The following is a 27,500-nucleotide window of genomic DNA, read 5'->3' on the forward strand; positions in this document are numbered from 1 at the left end:
GTTCAGGTCACTTGGCGCAACAATAAACCAAAAATCATTAGAATTCTTATGTACAAGAATACTAGAGACAATTGCAGCATCGGAAAACAGCACTTCGCGCGATAAAGCATATCTGTAAATCTATCACTTTTCACAGTTAATCTTCTATAAACGTTAAGTGTCATCTTTGCAGACAGTCTTAACATATAACGCTGTACAACAGACGTTAGTGTGTAAAATAAGCCGAGAACGAGGTCGCACTCTAGATGTAAGAGGTGACCGCAGCCGCGGTGTGGCCCGGTGGCTTGCCGCAGTTTCGGGAGGTCTGTTTCGATTTGCCGCAGCAGTACAGGCCGACAAACGTCTCTCGGAACTGCTTGCTCATGCCGCAGTACAGGAGGAAATTGATGGACGAGTTGATCAGGGCCAGCAAGTCCATCGGGTCCCCCAGCTGCAGGTAGCAGTCGCTGCGTGAAATGAGAGATTCGTGGTTGATTGAGGTGGCACATATATATATATATATATATATATATATATATATATATATATATATATATATATAAATATATATATATATATATATATATATATATATATATATATATATATATATATATATATATATATATATATATATATATAGGAGAGCTATAGAAACACGGTCTGCGTCTTTCTTCATTTCCTGCTTCCATCGATATCCTTATTATTTTAGTGTCTGGGAATGTACTATATCTAAGTTTGCATGTGAGCATGTATGTGTTATCTGTCTATATTAATGCTATTTAGTACTGACACATTTATGATGTATAGGATTTCAGTAGGCAAACATTTAAAAAAGAAAATAAAGGAATACAATATATACCAGATTTGAGCAGAAGATTTTTGCATTTTATAGATATTTATTATCTAAAAATGGATGTTTGAGCAGTTTGCATGCATTTTTTTTTCATTCTTCAGAGGAAAATTACTTTTTAAGTATATGCACACATTTATATTTGTGATCTGTGTATCTATCTGTCTACCTGTCTATCTGCCTATCCATCTACAGCTTTTTCAGTATTAATGATACTGGTATGGACATATTTATGATATGTGGGATTTGTTAGTAGGCAAACATTTAAAAGAAATAATAGGAATGCAAAATATACTGATTAAATCAAGTATATTTTGTATTCCTTTAATTTTTAAGAATGTTTGCCTACGCACTTAACAAATCCCATATGTGATAAATGTGTCAATGCCAATATCATTAATACTGAAAAAGCTATAGATGGATAGACAGATAGACATGCAGATAGATAGATAGACAGATAGACAGACAGATAACACATACATGCTTGCATAGAAAAAATAAAAGGAATGCAAAATATACTGATTAACCCAAGTATATTTTGTATTAATTTAATTTTTAGGAGTTCTTGCCTTCGTATTTAACAAATATTATATATCTCAAATGCGCCAGTCCTAAATGCCGTTTATACTGAAAAAGCTAATAATGTCTTGAAATTATTTTAAATGTTTTCCTACTTAAATCCCATACATCATAAATGTGTCAGTACTAGATACCATTAATATTGAAAAAGCTATTAATCTCTTGGAATCATAACTGAGAAAACTTGAAGCCTCCTGAATTATTTCAAGGGGTGGTCGTCACTCACCTGAAGAAGTCTTGGCCGTAGATGAGCGAGAGTCCCGTGAGAAGCCCCTGCGGCGCCTCCGTCAGGAGAAACAAGAACATGACCACTAACAGCATCGTGGTCGTTCTCTCCGTCGCGCTCTGAATAGAGAGAGAAAAAAAGGATCAAATTTTAGAATCCCCGGTTAATCTGATTTCCTTTCGGCGTCTGGATTCTTAGTCTCTAATTTTAGAAGAAAATTACTTTTTAAGTACATACACACAATTAGATTTGAGCATTTTAAAGATATTGAGTATCCAAAATGGATGTTTGCGCATTTTGCTTGCAGAACTTACAAAGGTACGTCTCTAATTTTAGAGGAAAATTACTTTTTAAGTACAGACACATAATTAAATTTGTGCATTTTATAGATATATATTGAGTATCTAAATGGATGTTTGAGCACTTTGCTTGCAGGAACTTACAAAGGTACGTCTGGGTAAAATGCAATTTTATATTCTTCAGAGGAAAATTACTTTTTAAGTATATACACAATTAGAGTTGTGCATTTTAAAGATATTGAGTACCCAAAAGACATCAATGGAAGTACTCGAAGTAATACTAATATATTTTTTTCGTGTGGCTATTGAGAAAGAAAATTTCAGGAAAATAAGGAAAAATACAGAATCAGAAAAAAACAAAAATGATACAGTTGTATATCAGCAGAGACGCTTGAATTTTGGGTCTCGTATTGAGCATGGAAGTAGTGAATAGTAACTAATTAAAGTTGGCTGAATTTTTTCCTTTTCCTGCTCGTATTACAAAGACTATCGTATGTCATGCTTTAATGTCGAGCTTGCCATTTTGATTTGGTCAGCCAAAGCAATTGCTCTTTAATCAAACATTTCTTAAAAGGGCTTTTCACTCATTTACTATAGCAGATTCACATAAACCGTTCATCCGATGTCTAGGCCAGTCCCTTACGACGCTCCTGATTGGCTGTTGATAAGCCAATCACAGGGCTGGGTACTCTCAGTCTCTATCGAGAGTTCACACGTGCAGGATGTATGTTCCACCTCTCCTGAGGGATAAGTCTCTCAGGAGAGGTAGAACATAAATCCTGACTATGTGAACTCTCGAAAGAGAGAGAGTTTCCAGCCCTGCGATTGGCATATAAACAGCCAATCAGGAGCGTCGTAAGGGACTGGCCTATACGCCAAATACGCGGTTCATGTGAATCTACTATAGATAGTTAACATCATTACGAAGCAACCGAACTTGTCGATCATTTATCTACCGGTGTATCATGACGAAGTAAATCATTTGAATTACCTCACTCTTCTTCGACTGATTCTTCTTCTCGCCTTCTTTCATCACATTCATCTCAGTCTTGGAAGAACATGGGATGTGGGAGGACGCCTTCGTCCGGCCCAAATGTAGCTGCTGCAGTATCCCCCTACATTTCCTGCCGGGGGCGTTCTGCCCCTTCGCTGCTGCAGCCGGGGGAGCGCCCTCGACGTTATCCTGACGGTCGCCGAGTAACTTCGTGGTCACGACGTTCCCGGAGGGCTTGCGAGAGACGAGCCTCTGTCTCCGCCTCTTGGCGATCCACATTCCCCTGATGATGGCTGGCATGAGGAGTTTCAGCATGAGGCAGGGAATCAGTTTCACGATCACGCTGTAGACCAGAAAGTTAACCTTGAAAGGAAAGGTAAGAGAACGTCATGGGAACTGAGGTCTTGCGATCGCCTAGAATTGTAAGTGAGTTTTTGTAATGCATACAGGTAACATGACACGTTCAAAAGGGGATTTTGTTTGGGAGGGGTTGGGGTGCTTTGGGGATTCCGATTTATAGCGTATCCAGGTGATGGGTCTTCGTTTGGTTCATTTCCCACTGAGTTTAGAATTGAGCTGCGTAGAGTCAAAGTATATATACGTACATACATACATACATATATTTGTTAGTCTTTACACAATTGAAACGATTCTCAATATATATATAAATATATATATATATATATATATATATATATATATATATATATATATATATATATATATATATAATAAATATATATATATATATATATATATATATATATATATATATATATGTATATATATATATATATATATATATATATAGTATAGTGTAAAGCCTAGCATAAACGACACTAATTCTTGCTTAGTAGGATTAAGCTAGTGAACTTTGTTATCTGCAAAGTGATGTCAATTTGACTGGGCCCATGTGGTAAACACTCAAACTTATAACGTTATTTTATCTAATTTTATTGTCTATAGTAAATTAGCTTACTTACGTCTCACCAAAATATGAAAGGATTTATAGTCCTTTGACAGATGAGACATGAGCGTAAATGACGAACAACTCAATATCTAAAACGACCTTTGGCAAATGAAAATAAACACTTAACGTCTTTGCAAACGTTCCAGAATAGTCTAGGACATATAGATTTAAAATATGACCACTTCAGTATCAATTTAGACTGGAGGTACTGATTTTATTACAGTGAAAATTTTTCAGTACATAGGATCAAATATGATTTATTCTACTGAAATTTGTATTGGTCATAATCAAATATGGTTCCAGAACGTAAAGAGTTCACCAGTTAGTTACAAGTTTATTCTCCATAACCGTGGAATCAAGAATGAACAGAACACTTACGAAGCATCAACCAATTCGTAAAATTGCCTTAACAGGGTACTTATACATTTACTATACTTATACTGTGAGATATCATAACTATACTAGCTTATACCATAGAACAGTGGTTCTTAACCTGGGAAGCGTGGCTCCCTAGGGGGGCCTCAGCAATTAAATAAAATCTTTAATTGTATTCGTTATTCTCTTAACAAGAGTGAGGAAGTAATATTCAGAAGTTTATGAAAAATATGCAAAAGTATCCCTTTATAACGCCACTTTCTTAGAGTCTACTTCTGTAGTTAGGTTCGTTGAGCTTACCATGTTTTGTAATTATTAACCTCCCTTTCTATCCCTCGAAATCTCTTCCCTTTCTCATTTTTTCCCTCTAAATCTGGGAGGGAATTTTACTCATAGATGCAAAGGGGGCCGTGAAAGAAAGGGCCAACTCTTAGAGGGGACGTGATAATAAAAAGGTTAAGAACCACTGATGAAGAACATAGTTATGATTGAAAAATGTTGCCAAAGCAGCAACCATTCCGTCGAATGACCTACACATACGCATTCTTATTCTATAAGACATAGTTTTGACTGAAAAGTCTGTAGGCTCACCTTCTTGAGCAGCTCGTCATTGGCCAGGGCCAGAGGAGAAAAGTCCACCTTGTAAACCGTCTTGGGATCATCAGGCGGAGCAGTAGGGTCAGGATATTCCTGCACGGTGTACATGAGGAAAGTGGGCGTGGCCAGCAGAGGGCAGGCTATGTATACGGAGCAGAGGACTCTCCAGGCACGAATCATTGTACAAGCTGTAGGTGCTATGTGCGGACGGCAGACAGCAACCCACCGCCATATAGCCAAGGATATCGTCAGCCAGATCGCAATCTGGGGGAGGAATTCCATTCTTTTCGTTAGTGCGACTATATAGAGCATTTAAGAAACGAATTGACTATGGGATTGTTACTTAATAGTTAATGGGATTTTTGTAAAAACGGGAGAATTTTCCCTGCTAATCATGCTTGAAGTAACAAGGTCAGCGAATAGTTAAATTTATTAATTTTGCAAGAACTAAAGAGACATCATATGCCAGAGAGAGAGAGAGAGAGAGAGAGAGAGAGAGAGGAAACAAAATTCTTGGGAAACGAAAATGGTTATCATTCCAGCCAATGAAAGCACCTACTTGAGTATTAAAAATACTCTGTGTGAATGTAGCTTGCTAAATCCCTTGTTTCTCTTCGTGTGGGTCGGTTTGTTATTCAGTTTAATGCCCCTTTTATTTCATAAAGCTTACGCTGAAATACATACATACATATATATATATATATATATATATATATGATATATATATATATATATGTGTGTGTGTGTGTGTGTGTGTGTGTGTGTGTGTGTGTGTGTGTGTATAAAACGAACAAATCCGCTTAGTGAACGACGCAAACATATTTGAATAGTCTTTAGCGTAGAGCTTTTATAACACACGAGTAGAAGGACACCATCTATTACATTTCATTTATTTAGTTGTTATGCAATGTAACTTACGTAGCCCCTGAAGTTCAACTGCTATTCATTATACTTTGCTGCTAACGGGAACTGAGTCTTATTTTCTTGTTTGAATGTTGTTGTTACTGTGCTGTTTTTATTGCTACTGCTATTGCTGGCGATATCAGAATTGTTAGATAGGGTGATGTTGATGTCAGTACAACGATTAACAATCATTAAATTATTTTCCAGTCCGGAACTGAAACTTTTTTTTTTATGAGATTATAAACTAGCAGCTCAAAAAATTTCGTATAAAACCGTTACGTTATTTCTGAGTTCATGAAGAAATACTAAGCCTAAGCACATTAAGAAAAATGGACTTAAAACCCGTTCTTTCTGACATACGAAGCATTAACTGTAGTTAGGTGATGTCGAGGCTATTCGAGAAATATGAAAACAATTTTATGTTCTCTCGACAGGTAATCGGCTCAAGTGCTTTGCCTGAAAGTCTGACATTTACACATCTGATTTTTTTCAGTAAACGTAAGCTCTCATAAGTGGCTTAGTTATTAAGATTATATCAATATTGTCATTACAATCATTACAGAAGACCTTGAAGACTGTACCAATAATGGGAGCAACTGCGTAAGTCTCACTATAATCAATTAAAATAAAGCTTTTAGAGTAGTGAAGACGACTTTGATTATGTTGGATCTTGTTTGTATTATGGATATGTGTATATATATATATATATATATATATATATATATATACTATATATATATATATATATATATCCATAATATATATATATATATATATATATATATATATATATATATAGTATATATATATATATATATATCCATAATACAAAACAAGATCCAACATAATCAAAGTCATCATCTTCACTACTCTAAAAGCTTTATTTTAATTGATTATTCTGAGACTTACACAGTTGCTCCCATTATTGGTATAGTCTTCAAGGTCTTCTGTAATGATTGTAATGACAATTTTGATATAATCTTAATAACTAAGCATATATATATATATATATATATATATATATATATATGATATATATATATATAGTATACATACATATTATATATATATGTTATGTATAAAAATTTATAAATATATGTATATATATATATATATATATATATATATATATATATATATACACAATGTATTTTTGTGACACATTTTAAAGCTGTGTAATATCTTCCACGTAAATTTGTATAAGTACATATATACTACTATGTATACCAAATTTACTTTATACATTTACACACTCAACTACACACACACCTATATATATATATATATATATATAATATATATATATATATATATATATATATATATATATATATCTATATATATATATACCCACAATGCATTTCTGTGTTAACCAATTCTAGCCGTGCAATATCTACCGCGTACATAACTCACCGTATGACAAACTTGCGAGAGGTGAGCATGAATAAGAATGTAGAGGGCGTGACCTTTGCTCTGCGAAAGCGCCTGGCCTCCCAGGAGCCTCGAGGTAGCGTAGGGCACGTACTCAGTGACCACCAGCATGTCAGCCACGGCCAGCCCCAAGAGTAGGAGGTTAGTAGGGTTCGACATATTTTTCCTGGTCAGAGTCGTCACTGTCAAGACGTTGGCAACTGCTCCTATGATGCCAATGCACACTGCTAAGCGACAATGCCACCATTTGTACATGTCGAGGAAATCTGTATTTGGCGGGGAAAACAGTAGAGATCTAGTATTAATGGGTGCAATTATATTATTATACATATGTACATATGTTTATATATATAGATAGATATTTATGTATGAATGTATTTATACACACGCGCGCATACACACGCACACAGAAATAAATAAATAGTATATATATAATACACACACACACACCACACCACACACACACACACACACACACACACATATATATATATATATATATATATATATATATATATATATATATAATATATATAATATATATATGTATATATATATATATATATATAAATATATATATAATATATATGTTTGTATATATATATATATATATATATATATATATATATATATATATATATATATATATATATATATATATATATATATATATATATATAAGATTATGTCGTATGAAACAAACCTAAAAGTAATTTATTTTTTACAGTATTTTAAGAAGTCCATGAAAGATGAAACTTATCTTAGAAAAGGTTTTCAAGACTAAGAATTTAGCATTCTTTAAAATAAAGTACATCTGTTTTTCATGACAGAAAACCTCCCTCAGTGTTATGTTTGTTCTCTTAAACTCAAAGTAGGACGCTGAAAAAATTCAATTTGCATAAAACGACGAGATGACACGGGTCTATTATATGCTACCTTGCTATCTCCAAGTTCATGACATTCCTTTAGCAAGTTAACTTAACCTTATTCCTTTTGTTAGGGTTCAATCATAGGTTATACTACAGTGACCTTTTTCTTTTATTTCAAAAGAATAAGCTAAGAACATTGGTTGCATATTAGTTCCTTCTTAAGTACGATGTAAAACTTTGTAAATCTATGATCTGATCTATTGCCATGAAAGACTACATAGATGATCTTCTCTGTACTACAATAGCAGAGCACAACGTATTCAAAAAGTCATTAATGTCTCGTAAAGTAATCTCGACAGAATTATGGAAACAGTCCGGTAAATGGAGCTATTATTATTCCTTCTCTGGGAAATGTTGCATTACAAATAAACAAAAATGATCAGAAAGATAGGAAAAACAATTTCTTTGGCTTAATTCTAAAACTGTAGCTGATTGCTGCTTCTTGGGAGAACGAGACAATCGCACCCTCGCTCCCACTCTCTCTCTCTCTCTCTCTCTCTCTCTCTCTCTCTCTCTCTCTCTCTCTCTTAGGCTTCATGACTCGTATCGTTTTATCATTGAAGAATGGAACAAATTTTGCTGCAAAATAATCTTTGAATTTCTAAGCCATGATACCACTGATCGCAGTCCCATATCTACTTTTTTTTTAATACAGTATCGTATAACGGTTTATGGTTTACTCCAGCTCAGTAAACTAACTCTGGAGTGAGAGAGAGGAAGACAGTCATCGCATTCTTAGGCTAATTTTATGGTCCCCTAAAAAGAGACCTGTCTCCCATAGCAAAACCTATTAAAACTTCCACGAGGACGAAAGAAAGGAGCTGCTTATTTCAGAGTGAATAGGATAGAGGACAGATTCAGTAATATATTTTTTGAATTTCTCCGGCTCTGTTCTTGGAACTCAAAGTTCGGCAATTGTCTCTCGGGTTCCTGCTGCTGATAGAAGGTATAAGTAGAATAATAAAAAAAACATTATTATTCATTGAAAATATACTCAAGATATTATTGAAAACAACACGAGGCGACATTGCAATCCAGAGAACCATCTTAACTCAATGGAATAAGTTTGATTATTATTTACTCGAATCACGTATGTCTACAAGTGCAAATATATGCGGATGTAATACCCAGGAAAATTCAAACATTCTCACAAATAAACAGATTGATAAATGCACCCACATTCACGTGTATATCTATTATTTGGTATACACTGCACAGAAAAATATTAGTTAAAATGTCTGAGGTAATGTGAGGTCCCAGAATGCAAATGAAAGAGAAAAGGCTGAAGATCTTCAGATAAATTTGTTGAAAAATTTGAAGCTGTTCAGATAAATTGGTTGAGAAGTTTCAAGATATTCAGATAAATCTGTTGCACATGGCATTAGAAATAAAGAAAAAATGAGATACGACGAAGTGATGCTTAACAGATGGTAAAATTAAATTTCACTAAGAAGAGAGAAAATTGAATTCAGCTGAGAAGAGAGAAAATTAAATCCAGATAAGAAGAAAAGAAAATTAAATTCACCTGAGAAGAGAGAAATGAAATTCAACTGACAAGAGAGAAATTAAATTCAGCTGAGAAGAGAGAAATGTAAATTCAGCTGAGAAGAGAGAAAATGAAATTCAGCTGAGAAGAGAGAAAATTAAATCCAGATAAGAAGAAAGAAAATTAAATTCAGCTGAGAAGAGAGAAATGAAATTCAGCTGAGAAGAGAGAAAATTAAATTCAGCTGAGAAGAGAGAAAATTAAATCCAGATAAGAAGAAAGAAAATTGAATTCAGCTGAGAAGAGAGAAAATGAAATTCAGCTGAGAAGAGAGAATGGTGAGTTGCTAAAAGGATGTTTCGTTATCCGGAAGAGTAGCGGGAAAGGAAGCGCTGTAAACTGAGAAAGCGCCGAGTTAACAGAACGTATGAAACTCGGAATATGGAGGTCTTCATATCCAAGAAGTACGAGTACCTGCAACTTTACGCAAGGGTCGTGTTACACGTCAAGACGAAGTCTTCCTTTGAGGGGGGTGGGTCTCTAAAACATTCAGGTAATACTAACCAGAATTAGCACCTGGAAAGTTAATCCACGAAGCCACAGGGTGAATAAGGCTATGGATGATGTCTTGCTCTACCCTAAGCACGATCTTTTAAAAATTGTTCAGTCAAGGATGAAAAGACCTACACAGATTATTCCCATCTGCTTGAAGGGCTTCGTGCTATTTACATGAAGGGTTCATTAGCTGTATAGAGACAGTGAACTTTCTCTCTATCTTGATGCACTCGTGCTTGGAACTTCTGATGTAACATTGGGATAGAGAATTCTAGGTGTTTAGATTGGATTTTGACCAAAGATTCAGAGTGAATGAAGGCCTGTTTTCATTAATCTCTCTCTCCTCTCGTAGTAGCCATCTTGCTTGGTGAGACGTACCCGCGTGAAGTCACAATAACTCAACAGATATCAAAAGTTAACATACGACTAGAATTTGAGAAATATCTAGAAGTGTTCGTGAACTATCGGTGATAAGATTAGTGTGAAAAATAGTAGGATAAAAAAGCGTCTTCTAAGTTAGTTTTATCAAGTGTAATACTATAAATCAGAACAAGATGGCAGTAAGTTCCAACTGGCGGGAAAAGGTGGCCCGTAATTTGGCGTGTTTAGCAGATTCGCAATACGATGAGGTAGCAGGAAGGGAACTGGCATTTCTCATCTATGAAATCAGCAACAGTCCTAACCAAAAAGATACAAAGCATTCATAGATATATTAGAAGGATATAATCCTTCAAACTGGAACAAATCTAATGAAAACATCTTGAAAATAATTGAAGAAGTTCCAAATAAAATCCAAGTGGTCAAGAGACTCATAAGAAAATATACATAAACCAACATATTCCGACAAAGAAAATGAATAAGGTGAATCTTGTGAATATACTAATTGATGCATTAGGAAAAAGAATGCCAAAAGCATGCAAACTGTGTAAGGTTGGTATAGCATAGTCAATCCACAAAACCTAATCAGAAAATGTGCTGCATGCAACATTCCGACCCATCCACAGTGTTGCTGAGGTAATACAAGATTTGAGAAAAGATACAAGAATTTTTTGTTCAACATGTCTATCATGGATAGACAATGTTATTAAATCAAGATTGAATGTACAAATAGTTGAGGATGAAGAAGAAGAGGAGAGAAGAAGAAGAAGAAAAAGAAGAAGAGGAAAACGGAAGAGAAGTAAACAAAAATGAAATGACAGAAAAAAATAAGGAAACAAAGAACAAGATAAAAGTATGGATGCAGAGATACTCATTGATACTACATATGAGGCAATAAAGCAGCATACCTACGAAGAAATAAATTACGATATGACAACAGAAAAGCAAATCCCGAAGAGGCTCTACCCAGATTTATACAATGACGGGAAAGAGGAAAAAATAGACAAGAAAGACAAAATCTGCAACCTTTTGAAAAGAGGGAATTGCAGATTTGGAGAAAGATGTTACTACAAACATCCTAAGATATTCAACAAAACTATGAAATATATGGTAAATGTGCATACTTAGATGGATTGCAGAGATCTGCATCCAAAAAATATGTAAAAACCTAAAAGAAGGAAAAGGATGGTAAGTTCGACAAAAAATGCAAATATGCACCTGTAGCCATGAATCATAATCAAATAAATAACCAACCAAGTAATAAAATCCAAAATAAGAAAGAAACAAATAAAGAGAGAAATCAAGAATTCAGGTAAAAGAGAAAAGCAAACCACCAATGAGATATGCAGAGGTGTCAGCAAAGAATTCAAAGCATCAGCTCCGAAATTCTACTCAAGAGATAATAACTGTTATTTATTATGCAAGAGGATATTGCAGAAAACGGAGAAAAATTGCAGATTCAGACACAAAATGAATAATTATGATGAAGGAAGATCAAATATTATGGAAAAGTTGGATTTTTTTAATTGGTCAGAATTTCCTGGAAATGAAAAAAAGAACAACATACCAGAACAGGAAGAGACATGGGAAAATCCTTATTACTATCAGTATTAAATGAAGGAGAAAACACGCAAACCATCATAGTGATGAATGCGCAGGGTTTAGTTTACGAGTAACTCAAAAAGAAAAATAGAGTACTTAGAAGAACTAACCCAAATGAAAAAGAAAATAGATATATGAATATAAGTGAAACCTGGTATTCCCAAGAGACTGGGATGATGATCAAATAAAAGGGTTCCAAACTTATAGATCAGATAGAAAAAATAGGAATCAAGGGGGAACCGCATATATGGGAAAGACAAAAAACAAGGAAAAATATATGAGAAATATAGTAACTCAGAATGTGAACTAATAGCGTAGAAATTTGAAATCTGAAAATTGATGAACATAGTAATATATAGACCTCCTAATACTAAAGAGTTTGACTTAATAATTGAAAAAATTGGATGATATATGTAGAAATCACAAGGACTGGACTATTCTCCTATCTGGTGACTTCAACTTTCCTTTCGTAGAATGGAAAGAACGAATAGGAGATTGTGGTTGTACTTATACATACAAAAAAGAGAGTAATAGTAGTGCAGAAGATAAGAGGCAATTTGAAAAGCTATTAGATATGCTACTAGAATACAACATTCAACAAATTAATCACCTGCCAAAACAAGAAAGGAAAATACTTTAGACCTAGATTTGTGAACGAGATGAATTATGTTAAAGAAATAATAGTTTATAATGCGAGTATTTCAGACCAATAATGTCATAGAAATTAACAGTTCATTCCAAAGCAAGTGAAAATAGAGATAAGCAAAAAATGAAAAGTGGGAAGGATATGGAAAATACAACTTCTACAGTAAAAATATAAAATGGTCAGAAATTTAATGAAGAATTAAACAAAGATTGGGATAACATTTTCGTAAGTGATGACATAAGGGTAAATACGGAGATATTATATAAAATATTGGAGATAATAGTGGAAAAATATATACCGAAGAAGAAAAGTAAACATCATTCATGCATACCAAGAGACAGAAGAATCTTGTTCCAGAAAATCAGAAAGTGGAAGAAAAAAGTCTTGCAAAAGAAAAAAATGCATGGAAAGTTATAGAACTAAAAAGTAAGATAGAAAATGCAGAAAAAAGATTATACAATCAAAAGAAAATGAAAAACGGGACTTGGAAGAAAAAACCCTATTAAATTATTCAAGCAAAACCCCAAACTATTATACTCATATGCGAAGAAGATGAATAAAAGAAGAATAGAAATAGGCCCCTCTGAGAATTGAAGGGAGATTAACGAATGAAAAAAAAAAGGAAATTTGCAACATACTGGCAGAACGATATAAGAGAGAATTCACCCCTAGAATATGATAATGAAGATAATGATATAGAAGTAAGGGATGAAAATAGTGAATATTTAGCTGACATAGATATTAAATGAAGCTGATATTGTGCAGGCTATTAATGAAATTAAAAAATGGAGCTGCTGCAGGGCCTGATGGAATTCCTGCTATTTTGTTAAAGAAAGTAGTTCATTCTATCGCAAACCACTTGCAATATTATTAAGACAAAGTGTAGATCAGGCAAGATATATGATGAGCACAAATTAGCGTATATTACCCCTACTTTCAAAAGTGGGATCAAGACTAGAGGCAAGTAATTATAGGCCTGTGAGTCTAACATCACATATAATGAAAGTGTATGAAAGGGTAATGAAGAAAAATATTATGAAACAATTTAATAAAAAAATAATTTGTTTAATAAAGGACAACATGGTTTCGTACCCGGAAAAAGTACACAAACCCAACTGTTAGTCCACCGTGAAAACATATTCAAAAATATGAAAAGCGGAAATGAAACAGATGTGGTTTATTTAGACTTTGCAAAGCTTTTGAGTAAAGTAGACCATAATATATTAGCGAGAAAATTAGAAAACACATATCGTGGATAAAGTAGGAAGATGGTTAAAAGAATTTTTACACAACAGAAAAACAGATAGTTATTGCAAACGACGAGAAATCGGATGAAGCCAAGGTAATATCCGGTGTGCCGCAAGGTACGGTGTTAGCTGCAATACTGTTTGTTATTATGATTGAAGACATAGACAATAATGTTAAGGATTCGGTAGTGAGTAGTTTCGCAGATGACACAAGAATAAGTAGAGAAATTACTTGTGATGAAGATAGGAACGCTCTACAAAGAGACCTTAACAAAGTATATGATTGGGCAGAGGTAAATAGGATGGTATTTAACTCTGATAAATTTGAATCAATAAATTATGGAGACAGAGAAAGAAAGCTATATGCATATAAGGGACCTAATAATGAGACCATCACAAATAAGGAAGCAGTTAAAGACCTTGGTGTGATGATGAATAGGAACATGTTATGCAATGATCAAATAGCAACTCTGTTGGCAAAATGTAAAGCAAAAATGGGAATTGTTTGTTACGGCACTTCAAAACAAGAAAAGCTGAACACATGATTATGCTTTATAAAACATATGTTCGTAGTCCACTTGAATATTGCAATATGATATGGTACCCACACTATCAAAAGGATATTTGCACAAATAGAGAGTGTACAAAGGTCCTTTACAGCTAGAATAGAAGAAGTTAAGGACCTAGACTACTGGGAAAGACTACAATTCTTAAAATTATATAGTCTGGAAAGGAGAGAGAACGCTACATGATAATTCAGGGCATGGAAACAGATAGAAGGAATAGCAGAAAATATCATGAACTAAAAATATCAGAAAGAGCAAGCAGAGGTAGATTAATAGTGCCCAAAAATATACCAGGAAAAATAAGGAAAGCACACAGACATTAATCACTACGCACCAGCATCGATAATGCAGCGTCTATTCAATGCGTTGCCAGCTCATCTGAGGAATATCAGGAGTGAGCGTAGATGTTTTGTTTAAGAATAAGCTCGACAAATATCTAAACTGCATCCCAGACCATCCAAGATTGGAAGATGCAAAAGATACCGGAAGATGTACTAGCAACGCTTCTGGTAGACATTAAGAGGTGCCTCACACATGAGGGACCTGGGGCAACCCGAAACAAGATGTAAGGTCTGTAAGGTAAGGTCTCGTTATATATGTGTATATATATATATATATATATATATATATTTATATATATATATATATATTATATATATATATATAACGAGAGAGAGAGAGAGAGAGAGAGAGAGAGAGAGAGAGAGAGGAAAGGGTGGGGCCAATTATCCCATCGACGTCCATTTCTTATTCTCATTAGCATTCATCTACCACACTTCACACAGTAAGACGTGGCCTTGGCAACCAATCTCTTCACATATGCATTTTTATCCACGCTTATCCACCTCACTTTCATCCCTTTTTCCTCACCTAATGCTGTTTCGGTTATTCAGTCACCAGCAATTTTATGTAACTGCCTAATCTGATATTTTGTTTTAGATAGTTATGAGTGTTCTAGACCTTCAATCTCCCATCATGCTACGTCAAACGAATGAATTTATGTGGAAGTATATACATCCATAAAAAGTTGTATTTGTTAATTTATGTAGTTTCAGTCAGAGGGTATATTCTTCTACTAATATAATAATACTAATAATAATTGTTATTTTCAGCTCAAGGCCATATACATGGAATATACAAAAAATAGACAATAGCATACACTCTAGATACATAAGATAACTTGATAAAAAAAACAAAGACTAATCGGCAATTTCCATATTTGCTGAGGTAGTATAAAAGATGGTAATCAAAATAATGGTACATAACCGTACTAAGATTGAGAATAGTTAAAAAATTAAATGTAAAAACTACATTGATTATAATCACAGTAATAATGAGAAAAGGAAAATACCAGATGCAAAATATCTTCATTATGACACTACCGTGGAATATATAATGTTCACCATACTCATTTACAAAGACGACTTTCTCGATCTCTTCTTTAAAGCCCTAATGACTCATTGAAGCATCCATTTTGATATCTCTACAAACTGATACAGAGTTCACGAAGACGACGTGGAATTATGGCAGTTTTGATAAGCATAATGAGACTTTTTTGTGCGCAAATTAATCTGTTTTGAATCCTCCATTTGCAAATCGTATTTGGTTTCATGGTTACATCTAGGAAGTGGTGCTAATGGAGTGTGGAAGTGAAAATAGGAAGACCGTTTCGAGGTAACTTGGAAATGTCAAACTGAACGTTTGACATTTCACCTGCGAACTGTTTTATGAGAAGTTATCTTATACAAGACACATCTTTTATGTTTCATTTTGAGGAATTATTTTACACGAGAAGATATTCACTGGAATGTGACGATCTTGTAAAGGAAGGGATACATAAAACGGCATATGCAGAGAGCATGAGCACTTAAGGAAATTATCTGTTCGTAATAAAGATGTTGTCACTATCAGATGACTTTTATGAGAATACAATCTGGGGATCAAGAGAGCAAAATAAAAAGGAAAACAAATGGCTGATGAAGTAACTCTTGCCATATCAAAAAAAAATACTCTTATTCAAATTCAGTCTAAGAGCTGAAAGAAAAAACATTTTATGTTTCTTGAACCTAACTTAAGCAGAATTCAATAAATGAATTCCTAATAGATAAAACCTAAGAGGAAATTAGGCATCGTGGTTAAATAGAAAAAAGGTTTAATGGTAACTTATCATCTTGACTGCTACTATGTTAGATTTGTAGCCTACAATCTACAACACGAGTTACGTTTTTGTAATAAAAGTAGAGTTGTAAGCTTTACTCTCATCTAGAACTCTTAATTTCATTAATTCATAGAATTCATCTCTAAATGAGCTCATTACTCTTTACAGTTTAAATTCGACTCTAGTGTTGTTTCATTGTTTTATATCTGACAATGGTACTCACACACAAATACTTACTATCTTTACATTTTAACATAATTTTTTTATTTGGTACCAATTCGAAGAAAACAAAACTGAAAAGTGAACTGTGTAAGATTATTATCAATACTCCCACATTTACAAAACACGACTAATAGCGAAGGGATATGCAACAATTTCTATATCAATTCATCGATGGCAAATTGAGACATATGTTCCCTTTTAACCGTTAATTGATGTGTAAGGGATGACCCTCCCATGCAGAAATTCCCCAATAAAATTCAAAAAACAACTTTGTAGGATTATCAGTAATCCCACAATTACAAAACTCGACCACGTAGCGATGGATATGCTACAATTTCTAAAGCAGCAGTTCATTCGATGGTAAAATGTAACACTCGTTCCTTTTACCCCCTAATTGATAGATGAGGGATGACCCTTCCATGCAGATATGGTTTCCACATCAGTCACTTCATTCCTGACCAACTCATTAAGTTATTTCTGTATGATGAGCTTTTCTGATTATAAAATTTTTCATTTTCTTAATCCCCTCCACTGCCTTAATATTTTTTTCTCCCTTTTGCGCGAAATACATTTCTCTCTCTGTTTTATTTGTCATTCGGCCGTACATCTCTGTACTGAATATAGTGCAGATGCCTTACATTTCATAATTGTTCGTCATGTTTTTCATGGAATATTTCATAATATATTTAAAACGTCTTCATATGGAATCCGAAATGGTACGAGTTGTAATACTCATTTTATTTTCTTAATTGAAAGGTGAGATAGTTCCAAGACTCACTTTGCCAAATCGTGAACTCCAAATTGCTTAGAGAAAATATATTAGTGTTTATTTTGGTAAAGAAATTCGGTGGCTACTGTTAGAAGCTGTCTTCCTCAAGTTTGGTGTCATATGAATACATTGCGTCATCATCTCTTCCCATTATGTTTTTATTATGCCTACCATAACAAAACATTAATCTACATCATTTGTATTATATGTTGCTATAAGTGAATGCAAACAAGCTAAAGGAAGTCAGTCAAATAAGCACCAAGTTGACCTTAAAAACGTTCATTATTATGAACCAAAAAATTTAAATTAAGATGACAGAGTAAATTACAATGATCTCCAGACATTAATGCAAAGAAAAACAAGAAGTGACCGCCTTGAAATGTCTGTTATCTAGCTTACGAACTCGTCCTAACATTTACCAAACCGGCATAACTGGTTGTAATCCTCTAGGACAGTCGTGGACAATAGGTTCTGGAACGTTGTTCCACGATCGATTAAAGTGACAAAGGAAGTTATAATGACCTCCAGACATTAATGAAAAGAAAAACGTGAAGTAACTGTCCTGAGATATCAGCTACCTAGCCTACGAACTCGTCTCAAGACTTACCAAACCGGCAGAACTGGTTGTATTCCTCGATGGCAGTCGTGGACACCGGGTTCTGGAAAGTCTTGTTCCGCGGGAGTGTGTCGTTTTCGAAGAGGAACATGGTGCGAAAGAGCGCGTTGTCCTGGCGGGTCAAATTGAGCGCTATCCTCTGCAGTTCCTCCGGAAGCTGCGACATGAGATGCCGTTCCAGCTCGGCCAGGGCGTCCAGGTCCTCTGTTGAGGCGTCCATCTTGAAGACCCTCAATTTCGCCTTCCGCTCTGCAGGAGATCACAAATATCGGGGTGAATGACATGGACGCAGAAGATGTCACTTTATTTTATTAATGCTCCAGTAAAAAAAGTGGCTATAAGTGAAATTATCATATGACTTATACTAATAAAATTAATTAGTTTGTCACCATTCATTTATTCATACTAATTATGCTCAAAATTCCTAATCAGACATTCATGCATGCAATAATGTTGCAACTTAGAAACCATCCTGATAGGTTTTAGGACATTGAGCTTTTGAGAAGATACCCGAGGTCAAAATGCAGTATAGATAGTTTCTGGAATATATATATATTATATATATATATATATATATATATATATATATATATATATATATATATATATATATATATATATATATATATATATATATATATATATATATATATATAAGCGAATACCACGGGAAATGATAGACAGGAATCCAGCGCTTTCGTCTTTATTCAGACATCGTCAAGGAGCTACTAAAGTACAATCGGAGAAGGCCTCAGGTACAAACAAGATCAGGAATACCAGATGGTTAATTATCAAAAGGGTAAAATTAAAAGGGATAATCCAGGATTATCGGATATCACACGGTCACAAACTTAAACAGATTCTGACCCTAACCGAAATTACAAAGTATCTTTACAGTCCAAAACATGTAAAAACTGAATATATTAATTTTGTTGCTTTATATTTATCTACAACTTTTTTTTCATTATAAGCATCAAGTTAAATAAACCAAGACTTAAATTTAGAACATTTCTATTATTTGACTTGATAAAACAAAGATTCAATGATATTCCTTTTAACTGTGTCATTACATGGACTAAAGGCTCTTGCTTGACTTCCAGTTAAGTTAGGATGGTCTAAATCTCTCATATGTACAAAATAATGCATTCGATATTTGCCCAGTTCTCACAGAATATTGATGTTGCTTAAGACGCTGTGAAAGAGATTTGCCAGTCTGTCCGTAATAGATTTTATCAAAACCTATGCCCTGATGATATCAATATTTGTAAAGGGTCTTGTGTAGGTGCTATGAGTAAACCTTCTCCCCCTAATGTACCCGTGAGATTTCTCCAGGCTTTTAAGAAAATTAAAGAAGACGAAACAGTGAAGGTGACAAAAGCAGATAAATCTACGCAGTGGTAATTATGAATAAAAGTGACTATATAAGTAAAATAATGACATTGCTAAATGACACTGATACTTATACGACACTGAGGTCTGACCCTACACAGACAGTTACTCCCATTTTAATAAACAAATTAAATCCATTTTGAAGGGCTTGGAAAGGACCATTTAATTAAACAGTTTACACCGCAATGCGCCTCCCTACCTTACATGTATGGTTTTAGTCAAGACACATAAAATCAATAACCCTATCAGACCAATCATTAGTTCAGTGGGCTCAGTTTCGTATAATTTATCTAAATGGCTTGTAAAAATTCTTACTCCTTTGGTAGGTAAATATAACACGAATGTTAAAAACAATGTTGATTTTATAAACAAATTGAATAGTTTAAATTTGAATTATGATTTTAATATGGTTAGTGTTGTCTCTTTATTTACAAAAGTGCCTGTAGATGACTTACTTGAATATTTGGAAGAGGAATTAGAGCGTCATGACATTCCCTTAAGTGTAGAAAATCTCATTAGTCTCATAGGTAATGTATCAAAGATAGTAATTTTGTTTCAATGGGGAATTTTTGTACAAAAGTTTGGCATGGCCATGGGTAATCCCTTATCTCCTGTCCTTAGCAATATTTACATGGAATTTTTTAAGACTCGATTACCAAGAATTTTGCCCCAAAAAGTTATTTGGTTTAGATACGTGGATGATATCTTCTGTATTGGCCAGTTCACGAAAACCTCCAGGAATTCCTTAATAATCTCAATAATTTAGTCCCTTCTATAAAATTTACTGTAGAGGAAAGAAAGAAATTGTAATTTGAATTTTCTTGATGTAACTGTCCATAGAATTGATAGAAATTTCACCTTTTCAGTCTTTCTAAAATCAACTAATATTGCCTCTTTTGTTCATTACTACTCCAATCACCATCAAAATGTTAAATTCTCTGTTTTTTCTGGGATGTTCCTAAGGGCTTTACGTGTCTGTAGCCCGCAGTTTATTGACGCTGAAATTAAAAACTATTTATGATATTGCATTGAAAACTAAATACCCAGGACTTTTGTAGATGTGGCATGGAAAAGAGCTAGAAACATTTTATTCAACTAATGACAAACTTGAATTTAGTAAGCATAATATTTCTAAATTACCTTATGATGAAAGGTTTTTAGATATTCCTAGAATTTTAAAGATTTTTAACATAAATGTTGTTTTCAGTAATATTAATGTCAAGAGTTTAGTAATAAAAAATTCTCCTAAAGATCTTCCAGGCTGCATATATGAAATTCCTTGCAAAAAGTGTGATAAAATCTATTACGACAGACTGGCAAATCTCTTTCACAGCGTCTTAAGCAACATCAATATTCTGTGAGAACTGGGCAAATATCGAATGCATTATTTGTACATATGAGATTTAGACCATCCTATTAACTGGAGTCAAGCAAGAGCCTTAGTCCCATGTAATGACACAGTTAAAAGGAATATCATGATCTTGTTTTATCAAGTCAAATAATAGAAATGTTCTAAATTTAAGTCTTGGTTATTTAAACTTGATGCTTTCATAATGAAAAAAGTTGTAGATAAATATAAGCAACAAAATTAATATATTCCAGTTTTTACATGTTTTGGACTGTAAAGATACTTTGTAATTTCGGTTAGGGTCCAGAATCTGTTTAAGTTTGTGACCGTGTGATATCCGATAATCCTGGATTATCCCTTTTAATTTTTACCCTTTTGATAATTAACCATCTGGTATTCCTGATCTTGTTTGTACCTGAGGCCTTCCTCTCCGATTGTACTTTAGTAGCTCCTTGACGATGTCTGAATCAAAGACGAAAGCGCTTGGATTCCTGTCTATCATTTCCCGTGGTATTCCGCTTATTTATGAAGTCACCTGCATCTACTGTGATTTTTTAAGCATATATATATATATATATATATATATATATATATATATATATATATATATATATATATATATACATATATATATATATATATATATATATATATATATATATATTTTATACATATATATTTATATATGTATATATACATATATATATATATATATATATATAAGTCATATCACATTTCCGTGATTCATATACATATATCGAGCTACAATGTCCTTTAAAAGGGACATTTGTAGCTCGATATAGTATATGAATCACGGAAATGTGATATGACTTATAGATTGGCTACGTGTTGTCAAAAGCACTACAAACACTACCGGAGTCGAGGTGGGTTGATGTTGTCTCCAAACCAACTAATTACCTGCGCGCGAAAGGTATATGAGGGTGAGAGGCGACATGAACTTTTAACCTCTCGCGGTGGTGTAGTAGGAAAAGCTTCACTGACGTTCCTGGTTTGAAAGGATCCATAGGTTCGCGCCCTGGTCCAGGCAAATCTATTATCGAGAAAAAATTCCCCTTCGGTTAAGCATATATGAAAATAAAAATTATTAATCCGAGGTAGAGCGAATTAGATATTAAAGGACATTGTAGCTCGATATATATATATATATATATATATTATATTATATATAATGTATATATATATTATATACATATGCATTCATATACATACATACATTCATAAATCGTTACAAGCTTTCAAGGTCCTTCTGATCTCGTCGTCTGGTGGGAGGAATCTTGTAACTTTATTTGAAAAAATCTCTTTTAGATTTAACATCCTGTTTGAATGAGGGTCCTGTTGTTAACTGTACGAATATACTGAAAAATTTTGCGATTATACTGACCAAGCTCAATATACAAGTGTGTGTGCATATATACATACATACATAGATATATATATATATATATATATATATAGATATATATATATATATATATATATATATATATGTACATATATATATGTATTCATATATATATATATATATATATATATATATATATATATATATATATGTACATATATGTATCATATATATATATAATATATATATATATATATGTATATATACATATATGTGTGTGTGTGTGTGTAAGTATATGTATAAATTTCATCATTAATTTACTTTATGCCAAATATAATGAAAACAAAATTGAAACGTGGCACGCATAGCAAAGAGTCGCCGCCAATAAATTGCGGTTTGCGTAAGCTATATATATTTTGTCTTATGTTGTTGACAAGTCTCATTAATTAACAGTGACCATATACCTAGGGGAAAGCCACGTTGACCGATTAATCAACGTGTTAATTAAGGATTTGTATAGCATCTATCTGGAAATAACGTAACGTCTCTCTCTCTCTCTCTCTCTCTCACTCTCTCTCTCTCTCTCTCTCTCTCTCTCTCTCTCTCTGACGCACAAATAAGCTAATACACCAAGATGTTCTATTTTTATTATATAGCAAAGGTAATATACATTTTTATTTCAAATCTATTTTGATACCTTTATCGACATAAGACTAACTTATTTGTTTTTCTATTGCACCTTCGATTTAAGTTATTTATGTATACACACAAACATACACACACACATATACTATATATATATGTATATATATAGTATACGGCAAACTCATCTATTTTGCCTTTATAAACTTTCAATAAACATCATTGTTATATAACACAGGTTGATATCATCGCTTAACCTTATTTACAAATTTACTCAAACACATTTTTCTCTCTCTCTCTCTCTCTCTCTCTCTCTCTCTCTCTCTCTCTCTCTCAACCTTCAGCATTGTCTATTATTATAGGTACTTTTTTTTATAAAAAAATATGCATTCGCGTTAAAGACTCAATTTTGCAAGTTTCCCGACGTTCCCTTCGGCCAAAAATATGACAAATATTGAGTGGCTTTTGCCCCGACAATTTTACTTCCCATTTATGTACGGTTAGAATGTGGGACATAACTGGCCAATTGAAAAAAAAACTCGAATGAACAACCCAAAGTTACGTACATATCCATTACGAATATCTTCCACCCTTTGTTTACCGAAGTGCTAAGAAAGAACAAGATTCCACGGCAGTGACGAAGCAAGAGAAAATCAGAAAAGTTGGTTGGTGCCGTACCTTGTTTGAATTATTTTCTCCCCTCTGCTTGTGGCAACTGCGTCTTCCAAAAGAAACAAGCGCTAGAATAAAGGTGATGTATGGGATGAGAAGGATAAACAATGTGCTGCCTGGTCTGGTCAATTCTCGCAACCCTGTTTACTTCTGGACATAATATTTACAAGCCTTTATCTCCTTTTGACAACAGTTCTCCCCTTTGTTAGCGTTTATGGTCCATCCTTTTTCGAGGAAGTTTACTCAGCAATGTGGCCAACTTATTTTTACCTGGTTGAAGCATCTTCGTAATCTTCGATATAGGTTTTCAAATATTCCTTCCATCAACACTGGCCTGAATTTCTTTTTATTCAGTCAACATGTCTTCCTTTGCATTTTTCATATGTTTCCTTAACCTTTCTCTTTGATTGTGTGACTGAGAATATATCTATTCCATAAATCCTTAAAAGATATTTGCTTTTTTTCAGACAGTATGTCTTTCTTCAAGATTTTCATGTTTCCTTAACCTTTCTTTTTGATTTTGTGACCTAGAATATATCTATTCCTTAAATCCTTAAGAGGTATTTGCATGACAGAACCCCAGTGCACACTGAAGAAAATACGGGTGGATGATGGAAATAAATTCAAAGCTGCGCGTTGGGTCCTATGTGGTGGTGTAATAGGTTGCTGCTGTTGCTGGGGAAGTTTTCCTAAAGGGGTTCAGCTAAGACTCAAAGGAGAGAGGCAGTGCTCTTTGATTGCTCATTTTTCAGGAGATACCCTCTATTGGGATATGGAATATTTATAAATATATATACATTTATATATGTATAAATCCAATTATATATAGAGTATATGTTATATATATATATATATATATATATATATATTATATATATATCTATATATATATATATATGATATATTTATTATATAATATATATATATATATATATATATATATATATATATATATATACATATATATAATTAATATATATATATATGTATATATATTATATATATATAATATATAATATATATATATATATATATATATATATTATATATAAGAATTATCATCACATCACTGTGATTCATATAAATTATTCAAGCTACAAACTGCAAATGTCCTTTAATATCTAATTCGTTCTACCTCGTAGTTAATATATTTTCATATATGTAAACCGAAGGGGAATTTTTTAGTTGATAATAATTTCGTCCTTTAGTGGGTTCGAACCACCGCCCAGCGGACAGAGAAAAAATCAGGAATCCAGTGATGTTATCGATTCGGCTAACAAGTGAGGTTATAAGTTTATACCGACTCCGACCTTACAAATCACCGACGAACTCGGGTATTCGTAATTAGAATCGATATCCAACCCTTCTACGATGTTAATAAATTCGAACGTTTGCCACAGGTAGCCATATTAGAATATTAGATATTAAAGTACAATTGTAGCTCGAATAATATATATATATATATATATATTATATATATATATATATATATATATTATATATATATATATGCCTTACCCAACCAAATGCACACTCAGTGAGTATTGCCTAACTGCTTTAGGTGTCAGATGAACCCCTTTAGTGAAACTTCCCCTAATACATACATATAAAACTTCGACAAGAATCTACACTGTATTAAACGAAAATACTCTTTCGAATGTTTTGTGTGAAATGCTTGTAATTTCGGCTTTATCATAGGCATGATTATGGGCATCATCTCCTCTGGTATAGCTAAGCAAAAAATATTCAGCAATTTTATAGAAATCAACATGAAAAAGGATTTCTCCGGAATGCCCATCTTCCATAAATAAAGAGGATTACAACCTTTGAAAAAATGCCATAAATATTAATATTTGCTAACTTTTCTTTTTAATCCTTTCAATTTCTAGTGACCAGAAATCCTTTCCGGGAAATAAATTGCCTCGTGAGTCATTCAATCTCAACTTTTTCTCTCCACTTAGAGTCCTTCCTTTTTATTTCTCGGCTTCCGTTGGATGACCAGAAGAGAGAGGAAGAGAGAGAGAGAGAGAGAGAGAGAGAGAGAGAGAGAGAGAGAGAGAGGGCAGAAAATCAAATATACTTTCTTGCAGAGAGCGAAATTTTTTTTGTTTTTTTAGAATTTCATCACATGGAACATTTTTTTCTTTATAGCCAATGTTGCCTCTCCTTAATTCATTTTCGTTTTTATCTGTCTTATATATATAAATATATATATATATATATATATATATATATATATATATATATATATATATATATATATATATATATATATAGATATATATATATATATATATATATATATATATATATATATATATATATATATACTACTATATATATATATTATATATATATATATATATATATATATATATATATATATATATATATATATATATATATATATATATATATATATATATAACAGATATACGTGCTACGACCTTATAATATAAGGTCTTCAATTGAAAATTCTTTCGCAGTTTTATATTTTTGTCCTCTGATAATTAGTTTTATGCTTTTTTCTCTCCTGGAATTCCTGATTGCTGGAACCAGATGCCAGGTGTCTTAACCAAACTCCTTTCATATGTTTCCAGTTTCATCGCTAGAAATATTTCGTCTCTTTAGCCATCTCTCGTTCTGACATGCGTTAATAACCTTACTGACGTTTGTAAATGCTATGGTACTTTACAAAAGACTTTTTCTTTAAGAATTCTCTTACTTGTGTATTTTTAAACACTCTTTGGACAGTTCTATTTTAATTTAGATCAATTTCATTATGCTCCCGTATGGGCTTGTGTTCTCAGTGCGCCTTGCGCGTTCCGCTGTAGGTATTACTTTTGTAATGATAACCATGAGAAATTATATTAGATAGGGTAGCGTAAAAAGATAAGAGAGAGAACAACCAGAGTACAGTTAAAATAACGAGAGAGAGAGAGAGAGAGAGAGAGAGAGAGAGAGAGAGAGAGAGAGAGAATTGACTTTTGGTTTTTGACTCATACACCAAGGCTCAATTCTCTCTCTCTCTCTCTCTCTCTCTCTCTCTCTCTCTCTCTCTCTCTCTCTCGTTATTTTCACTGTACTCTGATTATTCTCTCTTCTATGTTTTTACGCTACCCAATTATTTCTCATGGTTATCGTTACACTTTCTAGCCTTTTACCTTTCCTACATTCCCTCTTCCTTAACAACCACCTTGTTGTCCAACAACCATTCTAAATTCCTCTCCTCACCGTCTTCAGCACCGAATGGCTGAAGGGTCCCCAGTGCAGTGCTTTGGCTGTATAACCTAATTTTCATAAATCATCTTCATACTGAACATGTATGGCTTAGAAACAGACGATTGCGAAGACAACTAATAGAAACATTCAAAATACTGAAAGGCATAACGAAAGTGGACAGTAACCTATTTGCGTTAAACGAAAACCAGACGAGAAATGATGGATGGAAACTAGAACTGAAGAGATACAACACATCCCATTGTAGCAACTTCTTTACATACACGATATGTGACACATGGAATAAACTGCCACCTTAAGTTGTAAACAGCAATAGTGTGGAAGAGTTTAAAAGAAAGCTAGACAGAATCATTAGGACACTGTGAATGCACAGTAAAACCTGCTCCTAGAGATAAGTGAGCACACGATGTCTCCTCGGATGGACTAACAAGTCTTTGAGATATCCTAATCCTTGTAATTCCCTTAC

The 27,500-nt window shown here is 33.4% G+C and overlaps 1 protein-coding gene across 1 annotated transcript in view; it reads right to left on the reverse strand.

Annotated features, from left to right (window-relative positions):
- Positions 1-6: 6 nt before the first annotated feature.
- Positions 7-27,500, reverse strand: part of LOC135217881 (sex peptide receptor-like) — an 83,596-nt gene continuing 56,102 nt past the window's right edge. Inside the window, exons 2-7 of the mRNA XM_064253902.1 lie at positions 18,372-18,629; positions 7,189-7,472; positions 4,867-5,136; positions 2,928-3,293; positions 1,638-1,756; positions 7-446 (exon numbers count right to left, since the gene is read on the reverse strand). Of these exons, the coding sequence (XP_064109972.1) occupies positions 242-446; positions 1,638-1,756; positions 2,928-3,293; positions 4,867-5,136; positions 7,189-7,472; positions 18,372-18,600 (1,473 nt within the window). The 5' untranslated portion in view covers positions 18,601-18,629 and the 3' untranslated portion in view covers positions 7-241. The remainder of the gene's footprint in view (positions 447-1,637; positions 1,757-2,927; positions 3,294-4,866; positions 5,137-7,188; positions 7,473-18,371; positions 18,630-27,500) is intronic.

Source organism: Macrobrachium nipponense, chromosome 9, assembly GCF_015104395.2.
Source record: "Macrobrachium nipponense isolate FS-2020 chromosome 9, ASM1510439v2, whole genome shotgun sequence".
NCBI classification, from domain to species: Eukaryota; Metazoa; Arthropoda; class Malacostraca; order Decapoda; family Palaemonidae; genus Macrobrachium; species Macrobrachium nipponense.